This window comes from Solenopsis invicta, chromosome 1, assembly GCF_016802725.1.
Source record: "Solenopsis invicta isolate M01_SB chromosome 1, UNIL_Sinv_3.0, whole genome shotgun sequence".
NCBI lineage: Eukaryota > Metazoa > Arthropoda > Insecta > Hymenoptera > Formicidae > Solenopsis > Solenopsis invicta.
In genome coordinates, this window is record NC_052664.1 from 30,909,266 (window position 1) to 30,930,771 (window position 21,506).

At 41.6% G+C, this 21,506-nt stretch overlaps 1 protein-coding gene across 3 annotated transcripts in view; it reads right to left on the bottom strand.

Moving 5' to 3' along the window:
* Window positions 1-21,506, bottom strand: part of LOC105201841 (neurogenic locus Notch protein) — a 249,730-nt gene that overhangs the window by 65,705 nt on the left and 162,519 nt on the right. For all 3 annotated transcript variants that reach the window (XM_039450855.1, XM_026134428.2, XM_026134429.2), the window contains 3 exons: window positions 19,301-19,657; window positions 17,358-17,513; window positions 7,653-7,835 (listed from right to left, as the gene is read on the bottom strand). In XM_039450855.1, the coding sequence (XP_039306789.1) occupies window positions 7,653-7,835; window positions 17,358-17,513; window positions 19,301-19,657 (696 nt within the window). The remainder of the gene's footprint in view (window positions 1-7,652; window positions 7,836-17,357; window positions 17,514-19,300; window positions 19,658-21,506) is intronic.

The following is a 21,506-nucleotide window of genomic DNA, read 5'->3' on the forward strand; positions in this document are numbered from 1 at the left end:
GCACGCACGCACGCACGCACGCCTGTCGATCCCGTTGTACCTTTAAATTGGCTATTTCCAGGACAGGGGGGGACCGAGGAGGGGACGAACGCGAACGAAAGAGCCGGCACAGTCACCGGCGAAGGGAATTCGTCCCATAGAAATCAGGCTGCCCTTTGTCAGCGTCAGAACGGACGTAATTCCATTGGCCGCGGTTCGTCGACTCGCGAAGACCAATTTCCTCGTCACAATGATACGCTGCTTTCGAATGGAGCTGGCGAAAAGCGCGCTTCGTCGAACAGTGGGGATTTCGACGTGCGCGCGAATGCCCGCGAGATGTATTCGAACAGGTGTTCAACGCTAACACAATAGCGAACCCAGAACGAGAATAGACAATTCTATGAATTTAAATAAGAATTCTCAAAAAATTCATACGAGATATATCGAATATATAGTACGTGTCAAGTGGTACAAAGTTGGTTGAGTGCGACATCAATATCGATGGATGCAACAAAAAATGAGATTCAAGTCGCGAAAGAAAAAATTGAAATTCTCAACCATGCGAGTAGTATTTATACTAGTAGAAATTTTATGAAAAAACACGAGTAAAATCTTGTCCTGCTAATGAGCATCTTCAGAGGAAATGTTGACTATGTATATTCTTGGAAGACTAATCTTATTGACGTCACTTTTGAGCGCTATTCGTCTCACTTAAAAGGGCGGTATTCATTTCGAACTTTTTCCCCCGTCGAAGAACTCCTGCCGGTAGTGCACTGTCGAGCGGAAAAAAATGCAGGAAGAAGTAACGAGCGGAGGAACATGCAGAAGAGACACGTTACCCAGAAGGAGCGGTGTGTCCGTCTCGTTCATGGCGGCTATATATCACGAGTGCTCCGAGGCAAAACACAAGGCATCGTTGGACCACGTGCATGTACGCAAGCACCGTAGGCATGCGCGCACGCACGCACGCACACGTGTGTACGATCCTATGACGTCGCAGAGGTTCCTGATGACGATTTCAAGAGTGACTGATGCCCGGACGAAGAAGACGCGCTACGGGATGGCGAATGGCGTCTTGCTGAGAGACAATCCGGCTTGTTAGCAACGAAACGGCTCGGAATGCTCTTACTTCGCGATCTTTACCCCTTTCTCGTCACTTCTGAACTTTTGTCTCGTCTATCTCAGTTATTTTAGCGAAACTTGAATTTTGTTGGCAAGTCATCTATATAAGATGTTAAACTACGTACATTTGATAAAATCGATGGAAAACTCGATAGAAAAATAAAAGACTTATTCTTCAGCAGTATAATTCATAACTCGTAATAACGGCGGTTGATTCGGAAGATTTTTTTTCAATCGACCGCGGTTTTATTTTCTCACGCTCTTGTGCCCAAAAATTTATATATTCTCACAAATACGTCAACAATATGATATTGCGGAGTCAGAAAGCTTTGTCCTTCTATCTTAAAAATTTATCTTGTTTCCTTGTTCTATCGGATAAGGGATCAATTATCTGGACCACTTTAGATGCCGCCTTTCTAGAATTTCTTCGCCTGGTTTTGACGAAACTGGACGAAGAGGGAAGAGATAGAGGCGGATAAAGAGAAGTACAATTGTGGAAGACAGACCGGTGACGAGAGAAGATGAGGAGCTAAAGAAAGGAGAGCGCAGATCAAGCGGATAAAAGTCCACCGGAAGACTTAGCGAGCGTGTTGGATAAGCTCAGATAGAATCTTAGCGCGGGCCTTCTCTCTACGCTTTTTACGTACCGCGCCGTATTTATGTAAATACGTCAACAATGCGGTATTGCCAAGTCAGACAGCTTTCGTTATCTTTCATTGAAAATACAATTTGTCAAGTGTATGCCAAAAATAACGAAGTGACAAATTAATTAACAAGTAACGACTGATCTTGTTCTTATTTATACAAATAACGTAATTACACATTCAAGTTCTTGATTATTATACCAACATAAATTAAATTAGGGACGCGAGAAAAGTTTATATATGTTCAGAATCAGCGTAGCTAAGCATAAATCAGACATACTATTCGGCGGGCCAACGTCCTAAGATCACGGATGGTATTGTTCCTCAAGCTGCGCGATAAAAATGACATCGACGTCTGCCGATGGTGGAATGATGAAGTGGCCGAAGGACCGAACACGCGCGCGGAGCGACGCGACGCGGAAGAAAAAGGAAATCGCGATGTCCGTGAAAAGAGCATTCAAAAGGGACCTGGACAATAAATGCGCGCGTCTCCTTCGCCCGGGAGGGTGCCGTCACTCCCTGACAGTTGGCGCATCCACCTCCTCTCTGCTTCGACAGCTAACTTTCTGTCTCTCTCGCCGACCGAAAAGAAACAAAAGCATTAATGCCTCTGTCTCGCGAGGCGAACTATGCCCACTTAATTAATCCGACCAAACTTTGTTGAAAGAGGTCTCGCTCGCGACGAGCGAGTCCCAAACTGAGAATCGCGCGAGGTTCTTAAAGAGTGAATATGTCAATTGAAAAGGTTTCTTTCAGCTGGAGATAATGCTAATTGTTCTCGAAGTACTTTGATCTCACCGGTGTATCGTATAAAAAATCATACTGCAAACATAGTATTTCGAAAATACGACGAATAATTCAATAAACTTCATAAATATATATAATTTAATAAATTTCATAAGAAATTATAATCTTGCTTATATAATTCAATAATATACATTTCGTCACCCAATTAACCTATTTCTATCGTAAACGGAGTGCTTCGTTGATACCTGTTGCACTTCGCGATTCGCGAAAGTTGAAACTCTAGATCTAGATTTTTAGGAAGTCAAAAGAAGGTACGCGGTTATGAGTTTTATCGCAAAAAAAAAGAAAGAACAAGAAGAAAACGCGAAATAAAAGCTGGAAGGTAACAGAATGTTGCGGCCGTCGTATCTCCCGCGACAATGCAAGGCTGCTGGATCGTACCGAGAGTAATCTACATCTTCAGTAATGTATCATACGAATTCCCGCGTGTGTCCGCCGGCAGAACTCCTACTTCTTCGAGGTACGCAGCGTAAACGTGTGCGCGCCTGCGTGTGCGCGGTGCGTTCGTATTCGTGTACACACGCTGAATGTCTCAAGAGCTGCGAATATTGAGATATCTCTTTTGTTGGTCCGGGGGGTAACAAATCTTCCGCCTTGCGATGCGCGTCGCAAAAGGAATGGCATGAGAGAACAGAGTCGAGGGGAAAAAGAAAAACCCGCAGATTGCGCGTGACAGTAAAATATGTCTCGATTACGATTCGGCCCCGCGGAACTTTTTTACGCCTTTTGCAATGATATCTGTCGACGATCGGCTATCTCTAGATTGCCGAAACAAAGGGGCGAGGTCTGAGAAAGGCGAACGAAGAAACGGTTGTTTCAATCTCGCTTCGGCGAGAATCATAGCGAAAAATGGCGACCGACGCCTTTGAGCGAGTACCTTCGGAGATCTTGAGAGAAACGTACTAGCCGAGGAAGAAGTCTACTACTCGTCTCGCGAATTCCTGTTCCGTGTGAACACCTGGAAGTGTACGAGCGCGTGATGGCGTGGCGGATAACATTGTTTCGCGTTGTGTGTTAGAGTGTTTGCGCGGCGATTTGTAATGCCTTCCCGGGCGACGCCGGCTTTATGTCATCTTCATTCGCGCAAGCTAAAACACCGCGAGGAGAGTAGGCGAGTCCGATTGTGAGTTACAGCAGAACAGATCCTTGTTTACGGAACTACATGTCACAAAATCATCTCGAAATGACGTGAAGAATTTACTTTGAATTATTGCAAAAATCTCAAATTCAATTAAACACAGCGCTTTCGATATAAATACCATCTTCTTCAGTTAATTGTTGCAGTGATAATCAATCTGCGGATATTATTGCATTGATCCGTTTTTATATTCACTACAATGTTTCATATTAAATTTTGGAAAATAATAAACTCGCCCCTATTTTTATATTACAATGGATAAGGCTTATTAAACTATACGTCGAGGTCTGGAGAAGAAAGTAACTTGGTTGAGGTCACTCGAGTCATTCTCATTGAAATATCAAGCGACTAGTCGCGATTCAGAGAACGACACGTCGTCATTGCATATTGATAGTCGACGCAGACGGCCGAGGGTGCAATTTAACGGCCGCCGGTTGAAAGGACCGACTCATTACCTGTGTTGTTTAATAGCGAGTTGATGCAATCCGCGGCATATCGCTCGCCGCATTACCAATTTATTAATCTGCATTTTTCGGGACGGCAGCCTACGCGAAGCGCGAGCATTCATCAGGCGAGAGAAGGGAGCCAGTATTATCAGATCGCCCGGTAGAAAACGCAATAGGGTCGTAATTGCTCTCGTACGTCAATGACACTGGGAGATCTCGTGCCACTCCTCCTCTTCATTATATACGCAGATAATCATAAACTTTGAGTACGTGCGAGCACAATACGGCCAATACCTCCAGTGATATACGCAATATAATGTATTCGCATGTGTGTGTGTATGTGGTGAGATTCTGAATTGTAACACCATAAGATCGGAATGAATCGATAATGAAAATAATCGTTTTAAAAATGTAATGTCTGAATTATTAGCACAAACAAATTAAATATTGGCACACTCAAGACGATATGTCTCAAGAACATTTTGGAGTACTCAATTAGAATATGATATACATCGATTGTAACTAATATTTTGATTAAGATACAAATTTAATTGAAATTCCTAAAGGTTAATTTTAACTCGAGCTTGTTACTCAAGAGCGCGAGTTTGACTTTCTTGTTTCAAATAATATCACGGATGTTCAGTGATCCGTCGAGCGTTCAACAACGGTCGCTCTGACGAATAACGATACCTCACGGTAGTCGTGATCCAGATCTAATTTCTCTTCCCGATGAAAGAGGAGAAAAGCTTCTCTCATTACGCGCCGCGTAACGCGAAACAGAGACGTGGAGGAGAGCTGCGCCAACGACAATTGCAAAGGCCAGGTATAATACGTGCAAAACACCGATGCTGCGGGTCCGTCGTGCAAAATTCTGAATGCCCAAGTATCCTCTTTCCTCGAACCTCTTAGCGCTACTTAGCGGATCCTTTTACGGGACAGCGGACCCCCGACAAGAAAGGAAGGCACGACGTACGGCTCGACGAAGGGTCGAAGCAAGAAGAGACGAAAAAGACGAGAAGAAGCCCGGAGAGGTAGGACGAGGGGAAACGAGAAGGAAGAAGCGGGGGAGGGAAGGCGGAGGTGGAGTACCAAAATGGCGGAGTAAGCCGAGGGACAAGATAAGCCTTTGTGTCCGCACAGAGGCCCACACGGGGGCCCGGGGCAACGGATCCCGTCGTCTCGGTCTCATATTTCGCGAATCCCGCTATCATATTTTACTGCTCCCTCCCCCTCCCCCCTCCCCCCTTCCTTCCTCCTTCATCCTGCTCTCCTACCTTGCCAAGGTCTCCTACCTTGCCAAGGAGGACCTGAAAGAGTCCCTAATTTTTTGTTATCTCGCTTTTTCAGACCCTCCCCCGATTTCCATCGCCCAGCTTTTTCAGAGCACGACTGCTCTTCAATGTTGAGGACTTTTATTCGAATGTCTGTTCTCCGATATAAATATTACAATGAATAAGCAAGGCAATTCAAACGTTTTTCTTTTCCTACAATTTCGTATAAAAAATGAACTGCACATTAAATAATTCTCAAACTACTTAGAATATATTCTCTTCGAAAACTGCGCGAATTGCAAACCGATACCATTAATTAACGGCATAAAAGGAACAAGAGGATAAAGAAAAAAAAAAGAGAAAATCGCATTCGCGTGTTCGTAATCAATGATTACTATTTTCGCATCTCGATGCTTTTCGTTTATGCTCCATTTGTCGCACCACGGGGGTTCGCGAGTTCGCGTGATTAGAATTACTGCCACACCTGCTGAATCAATTGCCGTCAATCGAGAAGCGATTTTTGACCGTTGCGAAAACTACCTCGACCTCTTTCAAACGAATATCGCATTAAAGATCGCGGAATTAGGAAGAAAGATAATGTTTCGCCGAGTAAATTTCAGGATGCTAACGAATTTTATAATTAAACGTGTTTTATGATTAAACTCTGAAATCTTTACCAACAATAAATTAGCTGGATTCTGATGCTTTTTCGAACGTTCTATGTAAATTAACTATGAAGACTTGCTACGTATTATTAAAAGAATATTAACTACTCCGATTTAACGATCGATGGAAATTACACGCGAATCTATGAACGATAATGTCCATCTTCGGCCATCATTTAACCCGTTCAATAATTTATAACCCTGCTGTAATCGTCGATTTCTTTGAAAAGGGAATTCGCGCTTGTGATCGTAAATAAGTGCAGACTGTAAAACTCGAAACGAGAGATATCCTCCGGCGTCGCACGATTTCATGATCTCGGCGGTGACGTGCATTCGCTGTCGATTATATCGATTATCGATCGTGCGGATCTCTCGCTGCTTTAGGCGTCCAAGCCCTTAAGGGTCTCCCGATGCCTTAACGGACCGAGGGATAGATCGCGTCGTTCTGCCGGCGTCAAACAATTAAGACTAACTTACGCGCGCCGACGTTAAAAGAGCAAACGAGTTGCCGGTCGCTGCCCTTCCGCCACGGCTCTTGTGTGTATCAGATAATGCAAGCCGCGGCGCGCTGTCATCTCGGAAGAATTTACAGGCGACATAGTGCGGACCTCGGGGCCCGGGGCCTCGAGGTTCTCTCTGTCCTACGTGGTACAGCGGCGACCGGCCGCCTATCGCGCGCGGCGGATCGCGTCTTTTCGCGCGTCCCGCATCTCGCATCTCTCGCGATTTTCCGCGAAAATGCGTTTCAGTCTTGGCTGCGGACTTTCGAAACAAAAAGATCGTCGCATCGGTGCGTTTTTTAAATTTAACCGAAACAGCATTCGTGATCTAATTCCTCTTCTTGCGTTAGAAATATTCTCTTTTTCTTCAGAGAAATGATGTGTGAAAAGATAAAAAAAAATGTGATACGACAAAAGAAATCTCATTTGCGCAGTCAAAATTGATAAAAAGTTTTTTCTTCTTCTGGTTGTTATTGCTAATCTTTTTATGATTTAAAATTGATTCTATTCTCTTGGTCGGCTATCTTCGCTCGTTATGAGACAATGATGCGACCATTACCATGTAACTTTCCAACGGAAGAAACCACTTGGTTTTGATAACAAAAAAACGTCTCACACGAAAACAAATAAAAACGCATCGTTGTTTCGAACGAGAGTACCACGAAAATAAATGATCCACGGTGTTCGAGGGAAGCCGGCACTTCCGAAGGTAATTACAACTTTCACGACGAGCCATATATGAAACGATCAAAAAGCATGCGGGACGATGGAAATATGTGTAAGATGACGAGCGATATATAAAAGTTATTTGCACGAAGTATAAACGGCACAATTCGAAAAGAAATTGCCATCGTGAAAGTGACCGGAGTGTGTTTTCGAACGTGACGCGTTCATGGTCACGCGAGGAAGTAAAGCAAATTACGCCGTGTCCCTTTTGGGACGTGTAAGAAGAGACGTTGCTCTCGCTGCTCTCGCGAGAGAGAGGAAGAGAGAGAGAAAAGAGTGCGGAACGCGACGTCAAAGGGACGCGTAATCATCCGCAACTACCGTGAGATGAATTATAGAGAGCGACGTACTTACCAGGCATGCAGACGCATCGAAATGTCCCAGGATCGTCCAGGCAGGAACCGTCGTTCTGACATGGATGCGACTCGCACTCATTCACATTCGTCTCGCATCGTGGACCCGTGAATCCTTGCGTGCAATTGCACGCGAAAGATCCGGGCGTGTTCACGCAAATTCCATCGTGCTCGCAAGGGGAGCCTGCAATAAATAAGAAAAGAAAAATGTCATCTTTCAAGCATAGTCAAAATAAGGAAGATTAAAATACATATAAAATTAGTTGGAACTCATTTTTTAATCTATTTTATAAATAAATTATTTTGATAAAATAATTTCGGATTTCAAGTTGTATAAAAAAAAAAAAATATTTAACGCGCAACGCAAAAATTTTATGCAGTCGCTCAGCACACCGAGTAATTTAACGCTTAATACAAAGCAGATCCCTGTGACACATTCCGATCCGTTCTACTCCTACATGGCGGATAATCGACGCCACGAAATTCCAAAGAGGGAGCTCCGCCGCGCCGGTCGTATCTCCGCGGGGTTCTTTGGTGAAAGTTTATCCGGTTTCGGTATTGGAACGTACCTACGCGATACCATTTCGAGTGAAACTTTTTCACTGTTCTCTTGCGGTAAAGGCTGAGAAAAGGATAAGACGACACACCGCAAAGTACCGGGACGACTTTTCATGCCGATCGTTCTTGTTGACGACTTAAACCGTGGCAAAGAGGCGCACACGGCTCGCATGATAATTAATAACTAAATACAGCTTTACGAGCTCGGCTCTATATAGCGTATTTCTACCGCTGGACCAGATACGCCGCGGATAGTGCTCCTTAATTGGCAAACTCGCCGGCACTTTTTAGATGCCGCCATTAGAGCGGGAGAGAGAGAGAGAGAGAAGAGAGAAGAGAAGAACACTTCCTATACCCGGCTAACTCGACCATAAGAAGGAGTATGCTGGTAGAGCATTCTTGAAGCGCTGACGACGACAGTTCGTTTAAAGGAGATCGCGTTTTGCCCGCGAAAGCCCTCTTTTCTCCCCCGAGGTACACAACCCTTTCTAATTACTATGAGATTACTACGGGCGCAATTGCCTATTTGGTGTGCCTTGCCAAATGAGAGCTTCATCACAAACGTTCTCTCTCTCTCTTCTTCATTTTAACGCAACGGAATTACTTCAGCTATATTCATTTTATACTCGCTATGCTCTATGTTATATAACGTAACTATAAAGATACTAGATGATGTTATCTATATACGTATAATAATAAATAATATCTAAAATTAAGATCCGTTGCTAATAATAATTATACCAAGTATAATTTTTAAAATAGAAACAAAATAGATATAAACATTGTATAGTTATAGATTAATATGTACAGAGAACGTCCATCTATTGATCAACCTTAATTCTTTCATGTATCTACTTTAACATAAAGACGGAAAGACGCGCGTTCAAAGACGTTTTCTTTTAATAATTCCACTGCGGTTCAAAGCAACGCGCGCGATTAGCTGCAAGTACCGTGACACATGCCAACTTTTCTCATCAGTATAGTTGCAGTTGTATACGCACGAGTTTGTAAAGAGGCGTTTGCTCTTGCCTCGGTCGCATACCGCGCTCGTGTTATTTCGCCAACGGTTTTTCCGACCCCGTGGTGTAATTGTCGTCGCGTAACGGAGACGATGAAAGAGAGAACCGAGAGCAATGGCGCGACGGGAAGAAACGTACGTACATTTACTCGCGACAGTAAGAAACGCATTGCTGCACCGTGTTCGCGATCGGGTGACGTGACGGTAGAAGAGATGACGAATCGCTCCCCGAGAATGCCACGTTACCATACTCGCGAGCTACAGCAAATTAGCGTTAAAAAGCCATCAAAGCGTATGTGGGTGCTCAAAAGAAGAAGCGGCGAGCCACCATCTACAACATCTGCGAGTGTATCTCGCTAATCGCTGTTGAAATGATGATTTCAATTTTTTACGATTCCAAACGTTTCGAGCCAATATAATAATTTGCAAATAATTTCAACTTTGCGTTACGAATTTCGAATGATGCATGCATAAAATTTCCGATTTCAGAAAATGCTGATATTGCTTTTAATATGGAATTCTTAAAATCCTCGGTGTTCTGTCTCGGTTTTGCGCAACTCGTATACGTATAATACATTTCCCAGATTCTCCGAGACAACGCGAGGCGGCATAATTGGTTCGGGTGCATACGCCGCGCCGCGAGGTGCAGTTTGCGAGTGGTGTTGCACCGCCACCAGGCAAGATTCCCCCGCGTTCGGTTGCATCAAGCTCATCTGAGGAGGCTTCTTACTCTCTTGCCGGGAGCACAGCTCCCTTCGCTTAAGGAACTTAATCTACCAGAAAATATGCAATCTAGATAATAACAGAGCCCCGGCTCGGGCGCGAGATCATTATGGTTGTTATTAAACTTAAAATAACAATTTAGCGTTTAATTAGATTCGTTCGTGGGGACCCCGCGCCGCGGGGGCGCCCCTCCTGGAGGAAACTGCATGCGCTTCTGTGGCGGACGGACAACGCCGACCCCGGGGGCCCACACTCCGGAGTCTTCTCGCTCCTCCTTCGACGCGACTTCCGGCAAAATCTCATTATACCCGGTGCGCTGTCGTCGCGCGTCAACCACGTCGCCGAATCGCTGCTCTCGTGATTTGCGCTTTTTGCAATGTAAACTGCAGCTTCGGTAACGCCGAGACCATTTTTAATTTTCTGTGCTTATTTTTTAATAATACACCGCGCATAACGTGACTATTAAGTGGTCGGTGTATAATACAAGAGATAGATTGTATAAGAGATTCGGAGACTCACGAATTTTCATGTTCACATATGGTTATAATTAAATATGAAAGTTCTCGGCGGAATTACGGATTCTGCATGAAAATTTGATTAAAAATGTCAATTTTGCAATTCTTTTTTTTGTAATATAAAAAAGAAAGCGGAGGATACAAGAAATTTTGGCGGAGACAATTAAAATCGTTATACTTAATAATCACCGTTAGAAATTCTAATTGGCAATTTAATCAGCAATTTTTCGAGAAAATACAACAGGGCTTTCGACACGGTTCACGTAGCCAAACGGGATTTCTTTAGGTAGTATTGACCAAATTTCGATGTAACAATGAGCCTTTGTTTAGCTAACAGGTAACAACGCACGACTATAGTTCCTGGGTAGGAGCCGCTTAACATCGGTACAAAAAAGCGGAGAAAAAACGAAAATAAAGAACAACCGTGGAGAAAGGTTTCGTTACGCATTACCATATTTACATTTGCCCATAGTCATTACGCTATTATTACATCTAGATTATGCTAAACAAAAGAGATAATTGTTTCATCCATTGTTCGAAAGAGAAGAGACGTGATAATTAACTTTTAAATAAAAAATATATAATATAAGAAGAAATCCATTGCACTCGTGTGTTTGCCAAGCAAAATTATTTCTCGAGATGTTTTTATGAGGAATTTTTGACAAAAATTTTTTGACGTCCTGACCGGAGTCGCCTTCGCACGAAGAGTGGATAAAAGATACGAGCCAAAAGATCGGATCCCCCTGAATTATGATATTATTTTCGACCATTACTTCAATTTCAGAGCAAACGCACGAAGAGCATTCTTTCTACAGCCTCACCATGAGCCACAAATGTTCGGGTGCCGTTTAAGTTATTATTCTAAGTACGACCGGGGGCGGACGATAAGTGAACGTACCACGGCCTGAAAAAAAAAGAACTATGTAGATTGCGATCGCGCGAGAACAGCGCAGCCACTGGGCGGAACGATCATCGAAATATTCACCTTGACGCCGAGCAGCCGATAATTACGCCCGGTGGCCATTAATAAACTAATCCTCGGGGATTTCTTACCGGCCATCCGGAGCAAAGAGCCCTGTCGTTTTATCAGCGTTCAGAATCTTCAAGTGCCTAGGGCAATCGTCAGAGGAAGAGACGGATGAGATGGAGGGTGTGGAGGGGTGGAGAAGAGACAGGCCGTAGATCGCTACAGGGTTTAATGACTTGTGGTATCAAACGGCCGGCAGGAGAAAAAAGGGGGATAAATGAGATGAGGTGGGCCCGTAGTCCGGGCTAATCACCGACAATATTAATGCGCGGTGTACAAAGAATGCGGCGAAAACCACGTTTGGCGAATTGCTGACGCTTCTCGATCACGAATGCTTGAAAAAAATAATGGCGCGTCAAGCGTTAATTGAATCATCTGTTTTAGAATGTGCACATGTAGAATCTATTTATAAGTATTATTGAAGAATAAATTCCTATGGATAATGATTGCATTTATATGCAGAGATGTTATATGTAGTAAAATAAAAAAAAAACGAATTTTCAGAGGACAAATATTTTCATAGTTACGATTTTGACGAATCAAGAGCGAAAGCAATAAATCGATAATAATAGCGACACTACTTAATCGCAAAGTTGACGAGCAAAAACTCGCGTGAAAGAACCGGGCACCATGATCAAGGGTAGTTCGCCCTTCATCATCACGCATGGCACGGACGTGACAGAGAGTCATGTGCGTGGCCGTACGATAATTTACCGATAATTTCTCAAATCGCGTCCTTCGCATAGAAGTGAATAATCGTACGCCCCCGAAGCCAAAGGCAGCCGAAGACCTGAGAAAGAGAGAGAGAGAGAGAGAGAGAGAGAGAGAGAGAGAGAGCTGCGCGGGAGAAGTATACCTCCTCGGGGAAAGAGGAGCGTCTTTGAGTAATGTCTTCCTAATTACGATGCCCCGTGCAAAACGTGGAACGCGACGTCGTCCAGCGTCGGACGGACGAAGGGAACGCGGACGATCGCAGAAAAAACGCGGATCCTCTAATTCATCGCCCGGTTCGTAGACGTACAAAAAACGCCTAACGGTCGAAACGAAACACCTGGGTATATTTCAAGCGTAAGTCCGGCCGAACGCTATCAGCCACGAGAATAATTCACAGCGGATGATAAACAACACCGGTGCACGCGATACAACGCGTATTTTTTACGTCTATTTTTATAAATTACACACTATGTCGCGAATATGTATACAGGGTGTGCGGAAAAATCGAGGCTACAGTTATACGTGTTAATGAGGTCGAGTAGGTGGAAAAGGTTTATACAAACTTAAAAAAATGCTTTACTGAGAAGTTCAAAGATTTTTATCAATGGTTATAATAATTGTAATAATGTTCAAATATTCGACAGTTCGACAAATTGAAAGTCTGAACTTTTGCAAAAAGAAAAATTTTCAAACATTTATTATAACAATCGTGATAAAAATCTTTGAAAATTTATAATTTTTTAATAAGGCGTATTTAAACTTAAGTTTATATAAGTTTAAATAAAAGTTTATAACTTTTGTCACCTACTTAACTTTGTTAACATATTGTACAAGTTTAATCATAATTTTTCCGAATACTCTGTATAATTCTTGGAAAAAATTATATAACATTGGCATATATTTAGAAGAATACATGTACACACATATATTAAGAAAGCACAGGTGTAATAAAAGATTAAATAATATGTTGAAATGTAAATTATGGTGCTATTTTGATCGCGCCGTTTCTACGCGGTAATTATCACGGGACGACGATTATCACCTGCGTACAAGAGAAGGCACGCTTTCGAAGTGTGTGGCAATCAACGTGAGGCGAACCGAGTCAATTGTTAACGCTCACCACCGAAATCCAATTAATTCCATGACGGTTGATTAACGAACAGCTACTAATGCGAGGAAGAAATCCACTGCACCGCGAGCAACGCGAGCACTCGTTGCGAGTGCGTCGAGGAAGAAAGCCCGCGGACACAAAAGACGTGCTTTCGATTATTAATGAAGTGTCTTTGTCCGTAGCGAAACGTATTAACCGCCTTACTCCGCTACGGGCGGTGCTGCGTATTTATTATGGTGTCGAGAACGAAGATGATTTCTACTCCAAGTCGTTTTCAGATGCACCTTCGTGTCCTCCGTCGAACTTTTAAACGAGCTCGCATTCCCCTCGTCAGCCCATCTTTACGATCGTGGCTTTCACGATCATTTCTGTAATACATTCGTTTAACCGCAATTATTCGTGCGATATCCCGCGAATATCTCGCGAGTAAAGAATTAACTTTGTCAAGCAAATATCTTCTAATATATTATGCGAAATTATGTTTTGTTTTAATGTTATTCGCATACTCGCCAAATAGAACATTATTTTTTTCGTTCTCTCAGAATTTGTCAGTGAATTTGAACTTTCTGTGATATAAACCAAATTAAATTTTTGCAGATAGTATATCGATAAGACTCGTGCAAGAGTGCGTACATCATGAAAATCAGCGAGATGCGTGGCCCCATGCTGCGTTCGAATTTTGACCGGACTATTAATTAATTCGCGACTACTGCCTGTCCACTGATCAATTACAAACCCATTACCTATGTATACCTACGTTGTTCGTATACAAATGGTTGCTCAATTTCCACGGTTTGCGTTGAAGCTTTTTAGACATTTGAAAATTTTTGTTGCATTTATAATAAAAATTTGATATTCAGGTTGTCGATAATTAGTCTTCTAATGAAATATTGCATACATATATGTCATGCATTCGATAAATATTAAGTTTACTCAACATGGCTGCTGCAAAGAAATCTCGATAAATTCTTGCATGACCATTAATTATTTCTACAGAATTATTAATAATCGTTGTCGTCTTGGCAGCGGGACTCCCTCGCGATACATCACACGGGACTTACCAATCATAGGTCGCATATCACAGTTCTACGGTGCTAAGGAAAGAGGAACGACTCCGAATGACAAGTTTGCCCGGAGCTAAAGATCGAGAAAAGGAGAGAAATTTAGGTACATCGCGGTATGTTATTAAGGATCCCTGCGGACGTTTTCACGCATGACACGCTTCCTGTGTAATCGAATCGATATGTCACCTCGAGCAACAAGTTAGTGATAAATTGGCATCTGTCGGCCGAGACCTAGATTTAAAATCGGCGATTTAAAATTGTCGTTCTCGAACTTTCAACACGATTACTATATTTTCCAAAGAATTCACCCCTATTATATATTTTTACAAACTATTGAATTTTAAAAAGCACAATAGTTTTTACATAAGTATATATATTTATATAAATTCTTATGAAAAATAACTTATTAATTACATCGGTTCAACCAAAATTGATTCAAATTTTTGTTATGCACATGCAATATAAAAAAGTAATTAAGTCTGCATTATATATTTTTTAACGATAATAACATTAAATAAATAATTATATAATTAAATTGTAAAATTAAAAAAAAAGTACATTTTGTGATAATTATTCAGAGAATTTCGATGACTTGAGATACTTTAAAACTGACTCTTTTTCAATAGAGATTTATTTTTATCATTATACCCGCACCGCCACGAACGACCCACAACATGTGCCGATTGAAGCTTCCCGCCCGGCGATAGATCGATCACGGAGCTTGATGACGAGAATGTCGACGGGACGGCGCGATGAGAACGAGGATGCGGCACAATAAATAACACGCGGATCCAGCGCCGAATTAATCGATCGTAATCGATCGATTCGCCGTACGCCAATCTGCCCCGTGTGGGTTTTCAATTTACACGGACTGTGGGGGCCTCTCCGTACACTCGGCTCGTGTACATTAATCCAGCGATTACTATACTCGAGTCTCGCCGCGAGCGGAACTCGCCGTTATCTCATTTGAAAAATCTTTCGCGCGATATCGATCCCGACGCATCTCATTTCTTTCACCTTTAACTTCCGACTAACGACGTATCTATTTACCGTACCGAAACGCTACGAAACTGTGAATAAAGACATTATTAAACGTGTAATTTCTCCTGTAATTTATGCTTATAGAAATTTAATTAAAATTATATGTATGGACACTACATTTAAATATTATTTAACGATTTGAGAAATATTTTTTTTCCATGTCATGATACTTATTCCCACGCTTGTACAAGATTTTGCTAGTTCTGTAGTGCATTTTAATTGTGTAAAATGTATTTTAAGTTTAATCGAAAATTTCTTTTTCACATTTTCGTATTTTATTATTGGATGCTTACGTAAGTTTTACATCATCAATTCATTATTAGATAAGATACATATCTAAGCGTGCCACGGTGATCTCAGAGCAACAGAACGTAATGATCTCTCCCAATGAAATTCGCTTCCTGTCGGTTCGTTTGTGAGTTGATCAATGACGGACGAAAGTCGAAACACATGGCCGTCGCTTACCATAATTACGAGGACTAGCGGAACAACCATAAAATTCGTCTTTAGTTTAGGACTATAAACGACTTTTTCAGGGGGGAAAAGGGTTAATATTTAATAATACGTGATATTACTTAATCTCGTTCAATTTAGAATTGTATTATGACTGAAAATTAATTCGGCGCGCAGTTCACTGAACTTGAGGAAAGTATATAAAATCACATAGACAATACGAGCACGAAGACCTAGCTACGACCGTAGTAAGCATTCTTGTTCAATGTGTACTATATTAACGACGCTAATGAAGGATGCCAAAAGACCAACTCTTATCTCTCTTTTTTCTTTCGAAAGAAAGAGAAAATGAGTTTCTCGCGTGTCCTTCATTGATTGACAATTATCATACTGCCCACGCTAATAGACTGATGTTACGTAGATCGTACGAAATAGATAGACACACAAATGTACGAACATACGCGATCAGAAGGAAACATTACGAAACTCGATGACCTTTCCGAGCGGCGAGACCACCGGTCAATCTTGTCAATGACTCATTGTGATTTTGTTATAAAGCCTTTCCCTTTTTTTTACATACGACAACAACACTATTTTTACCATTTTTAGGTATAATTATTTTATACATGATTATTATTGTTGAAGATGTATAGAATAAACGTACAAAATTTCAAATCGATAGGCGCGTAAATTTTACAAAAAAAAAAAAAAATCGTGAAAATTTTGTTTTCGCAAATAAAAAAAAAGAAAAAGGCCTTTAATCGCAATCATTATGCGCGAATTTTATTTCAGCGAGAATTTTCACCGTTTTCGGTGATTGTATTTTCGTTGAACTGGATACGTGATGCGCGCAAGGATAAAACGCGATTTGCCGCTTCGATGATTCGCGAATTTTCTTCAACCGTCATTCGAACGTCGCGAGTGCAATTTATTACTTTCCAAGAGACTTTAATGTGAACTGGTCTCGCCGCGCGATAACATCTATCTGATACTATCCTCACGATGCGAAGTTGCCCGATCGTGCGCAAACGCGCCGTTGACCAGCATTTCTGCGTTCTTGAATCGAGCTCGTCATTAATAACTATGCCGACCACCGAGACGCTCATTACTTTCGATTTAAACGGAGATTACTTTCGAAACGCGGATTAATAGTTGGCCGAAACGGATAAATCGAATGCGGATCGATTTAGAAGCAATTTCCGAAAGTATCCGCGGCATTAATCGGTCGATACAATCCAGCAATCTTGACTGACTGATTCATTTCTGTTGAATTTGTCCCGCAGCATAATCGGCAATTAAGCAACTTAAATAATTCAAAACTTTGTCCGCTTTTCGCGAAGGTATCAATCGGCAATTTGCAATTTTGTTCAAATTAAGATTTACTCGTACATTTAGCGAGAACAAATAAAATGTATAAGTAGAGTTTCGAATAATAAAAGTATATAAAAATTAAAATTACAATTATTAAAAAAAAAATCAAACCTTGTGTGCACTCGTCAATGTCCTCGGAGCAGTCCAGTCCTTTGTATCCGGTGGCACAGGAGCAGGTGAAGGACCCGTTGATAGGGCTGGTGTCACAGATCGCGCCCTCATGACACGGATTCGACGTACAGGCATCATCAAGATGACAAAGCAGCCCTACGAAAATAACGTTCCTCCTTTTAGAAACCTATTCATTTTATCCATTACATTTTTCGTTGTATAAAAGTTTTCAATTCACAATCTGTAATAATTCTATGCGACATTTTTAATAAAAGGAAAAGTATCTCATTTCCTCCTTGCTGACAAATATTTCTAAATTGAAGTTTTCTAAGATCGTATCATGATAAATGGATCATGAAAAGTGTACGCAATAGATTTTGCAAAGTATTACAAGTTTTCTTGCAATTCTTCTCTTATTCATCGATACAAAAATGAAATCTGAAAAGCGCGTACAAATTTCCGATTCCTTCCGACCAATTGCAAATTATAAAAGTTGTACAACTTATCATAAAACTAATTGAGGAAATTACCAGCGTCGTATGCTAAGAACAATATAAAATTGAGAAAGCTGATCGCGAGATATAATTTTCCTTGGGAAACGGATCGCGTGTGCGTCGAGACAAACTTTTTTCTTTATACGAGGTCCCTCCAATAACGGTACCAAAGTCCCCGGGATATTCATATACGAACCAGAATAAGTGCATGCAGATGTAAGAACACACCCGCGACTAACTGTAAGTATATCTCTACTGAACTGAAAGTACGCCTAAAGGCAACGAAAGAGGCGGCCATTATGTGTTTGCGTATTGCGTTGCGCATCGCGTGTTCGTTAACTATTGTAAGCACTCTCTTTCTGAAGTAGAAACTTGGAAAATGCAGAATGTAACATGGTTTTTTTTTTAAGAATCGAACGTGTTATCGCGTCAGCATATCTAGACACTCGATAGAATTATCCATTTATTTCGCAAAACGCAATTTCTTATACGAGAATACCCGTCATTTGTATAGTTAACTGTACGCGTCTCGCGACGAGATTGTAGTCGGTCGGTATAAACGCTCAGCTTCCAGGAATGGCGACGGTGTCTGGCCGCGAGAGAGGAATATACCTGTATTTGGCGATCGCGTCGCGCGAATCGATCTGAAAAGCGTCTTCCACTTCGACTACTCCCGCGGCAGGGCGGCGGGACAGGGCGAGTAAGGACAGAAACTCGTTTCCAGTCGCCAAGGTCGACACACGGCGAGAAGCCGGGGCCCCGGGAGTCTTCGGAATCTCGAGATTCCGAGGGACCCGTTCTACGCTCTCTCTACGCAGTATCATACCGGCGCATCATACCGGCCGCATATGTGCGGCTGCACCTGCCGATGCATCGCCGCGTTGCAGCGCGAGAGTCTTGTTCTCGTCCATACTCGGTATCGCAGTTAATCACCCTGCTCTTCCGCGGATCCGCGACCTCGCCAAACTAAACCGGAGAGAGACTCGGTTTTCCTCTCTTGGACGCTGAGTTTATGACTTCCGCGATCATTTTTTCAGACGATATTACGGGTTCGCGACAGATGATAAATATTATCAATTTGAATCTGATGCAGCAATCAATTATCGATGCATCAATCGTTACAATAAAACGTAACTAGGACGTGAAAAATAATTTAGATACAAAAGTGCTCGAAAAGGATTTTTGAAGATGAGAAAATTGATACTACAATAAATGTTTTATAGATGCCTAAGTTTTAATAAAAATTTTAGAAAACGTGTTGCGAATAAAAGTACCGTACGACTCCGTCACTTTAAGATAGCAAAATGCGTCAATCCAAAAAAAATATATATATTTTTTTAGAATGTATCTAAAAAATAAATGATAGAAACTATTATCTTGAAAATCTAGAAATTCTGCCTGTCATGCCTTTCTCGATCAATGTTCCACGGAGAATAATCCACGACTTACCAGTCTTTCCGTATGTGCACTGGCAATAGAAGCTGCCGACGCGATCGATGCAAGTTGCGCCGTTGAAGCAAGCTGCGCCTGCACAATCGTCGATGTTGACGCTGCAATCGGGCCCGGTCCAGCCATTCACGCATATACACGAGTAACTGCCATGCGAATTCGTGCACGTCGCCCCGTTGTGGCACAAGGACGGCCGTACCGAGCACTCGTCCACGTCCAGTTCACATTGCGTGCCCGTGAAGGCCGGTGGACACAAACAGGAATACTCGTTCACTCGGTCCATGCAGGTGGCACCATTTTGACAGAGATTGCCCGGGCAATCATCGATATTCTCCTCGCAATGATCGCCTCGGAATCCTGAAAAACAAAAAGATCGCAATACGTTATTTCACCGTCAAAGTAGAATTCCAGCTTGCATATATTGACACTAAATCTTAGAATGAGACTTCGAAGTAAATAACATGTATGCCAAATTCAAAATGAATTTTAACAACGTGTAAGATGTAAATTAATTACGTGAAAATTAATAAAAATAAAAAAGTACTATCTCGTTAAAATTAATAAGCAATGTTTCAGATTATTATTTAAATAAATCATCGACAACCGGATCGCACTGGTGGCACTCACAGTCACCGTAACCAGCTTTTTATTACTCCATCGCATTCGCGACGCTCGAATGCATTTGCATAACTGCGATCGGCAGCGCTATTAATAATCGCGACTGCGAATCGCGACGATATTTTCTAATCGGCGTTTAACGGGAGGACCGGACGACGATGGCGAAAAGAAAGGCAACGACGCCGCGGCGATTGCGATCGTTCTCGGTACAGCGCATTGGCATTATGTTCGTGGCATGGTTATAAAAGGGAACTCATTACCGCAACACGTCCGCCAGTGTGAAAAATCGAGACGCGCTGCCGATGTCGGGCGTCGGTTTTGCCACTTCTATGAATTTATGCTTCGATCGCGCGGTCGAGGCCAAGCCGAATAAGAAGAGATCGCGGGCAGACACGCCGAAAGGATAAAGCGATAAGCTCCGATAACCGTGAAATTGGCACTCGGATGCGCCGGGACGGATTTCTTCCGAGCAAATCGCGCGAAGAAACAGTAAGCAAATAGAAGCGGAAACGCCTGAGACCGCGTCATTATATAGGCAAACTTTTACGGGCGCAACGCGCAGTTCCGTTAACTCTTTGCGGCATGATAGGACTCCCGGAGTCTCACCTTTTTCCGCTGTTTTTAATTATTTTAACCATTTTCTTGGCTTTATGTACTGATTTCTTTTGTAGGGTCTCTAGCACATAAACAAGTGTAAAAAAAAATAGATGACCATAAATTTTTATTTGCATAACTGCTGTAAATAAACAATGAAAATTTACGCTTTTTATTGATAAATTGCATTTTCTGCTGAATTATGATCGATACTGAAATGTCAATTTAGGCACTTACTTAAAACAACCTAAAATACTTTTCAGAATTTTTTCAGATATTTCAGAAAAACAGTTGAAAATCATACATGATTTTTTGCTTTCTTGTTGATCGTATGTGGCATTTTATCGGCAACTGCAATCGTTGGATGAAAATTAGATATTTCTGTTTTAAAACAGATCATTTCCAACGTAACCTGATTGTACGATAGCCCTTGAACTTCACAAGAAGAAAAAGATCGACAGACATCGGTGGTGGATCGATCAAACCGACCTTGCATGACGCTCGATTATCCGCACATCACGGAACTTTATTCATCCGTCGCTTTCTACTCTTATTCTGCCGGACAAAACAAACATTTGGACACGCGATGGCTAACGAATTCGCGACGGTTCGTCGTGACCTGAGAAACTTTTTATTACATGTATATTATGTTGCATAAACTCTTGCGTTGAATAGATATTTATAAATATAAACATTGTACATGTTTATGACATGTTTATTTATAAATATCAACATTGTACATGTACACTAGACTGAAAAAAGTTTGATAATAATCAAACATAGATGACAGTTGCTAAGCTTCGATGGAATAATTTCAATTAAATATTCATTAATATAACAAAATATATTTAGTAATATTTGGTATCCGTTTAATGACTAATTGGTTACTATTAACATAATTACTAAATATTACAAAATATTTGGTTAAATTAATCAAACATTTAATTGAAATTATTTCATCAAAGTTTGATTATAATATCATTATCAAACCTTT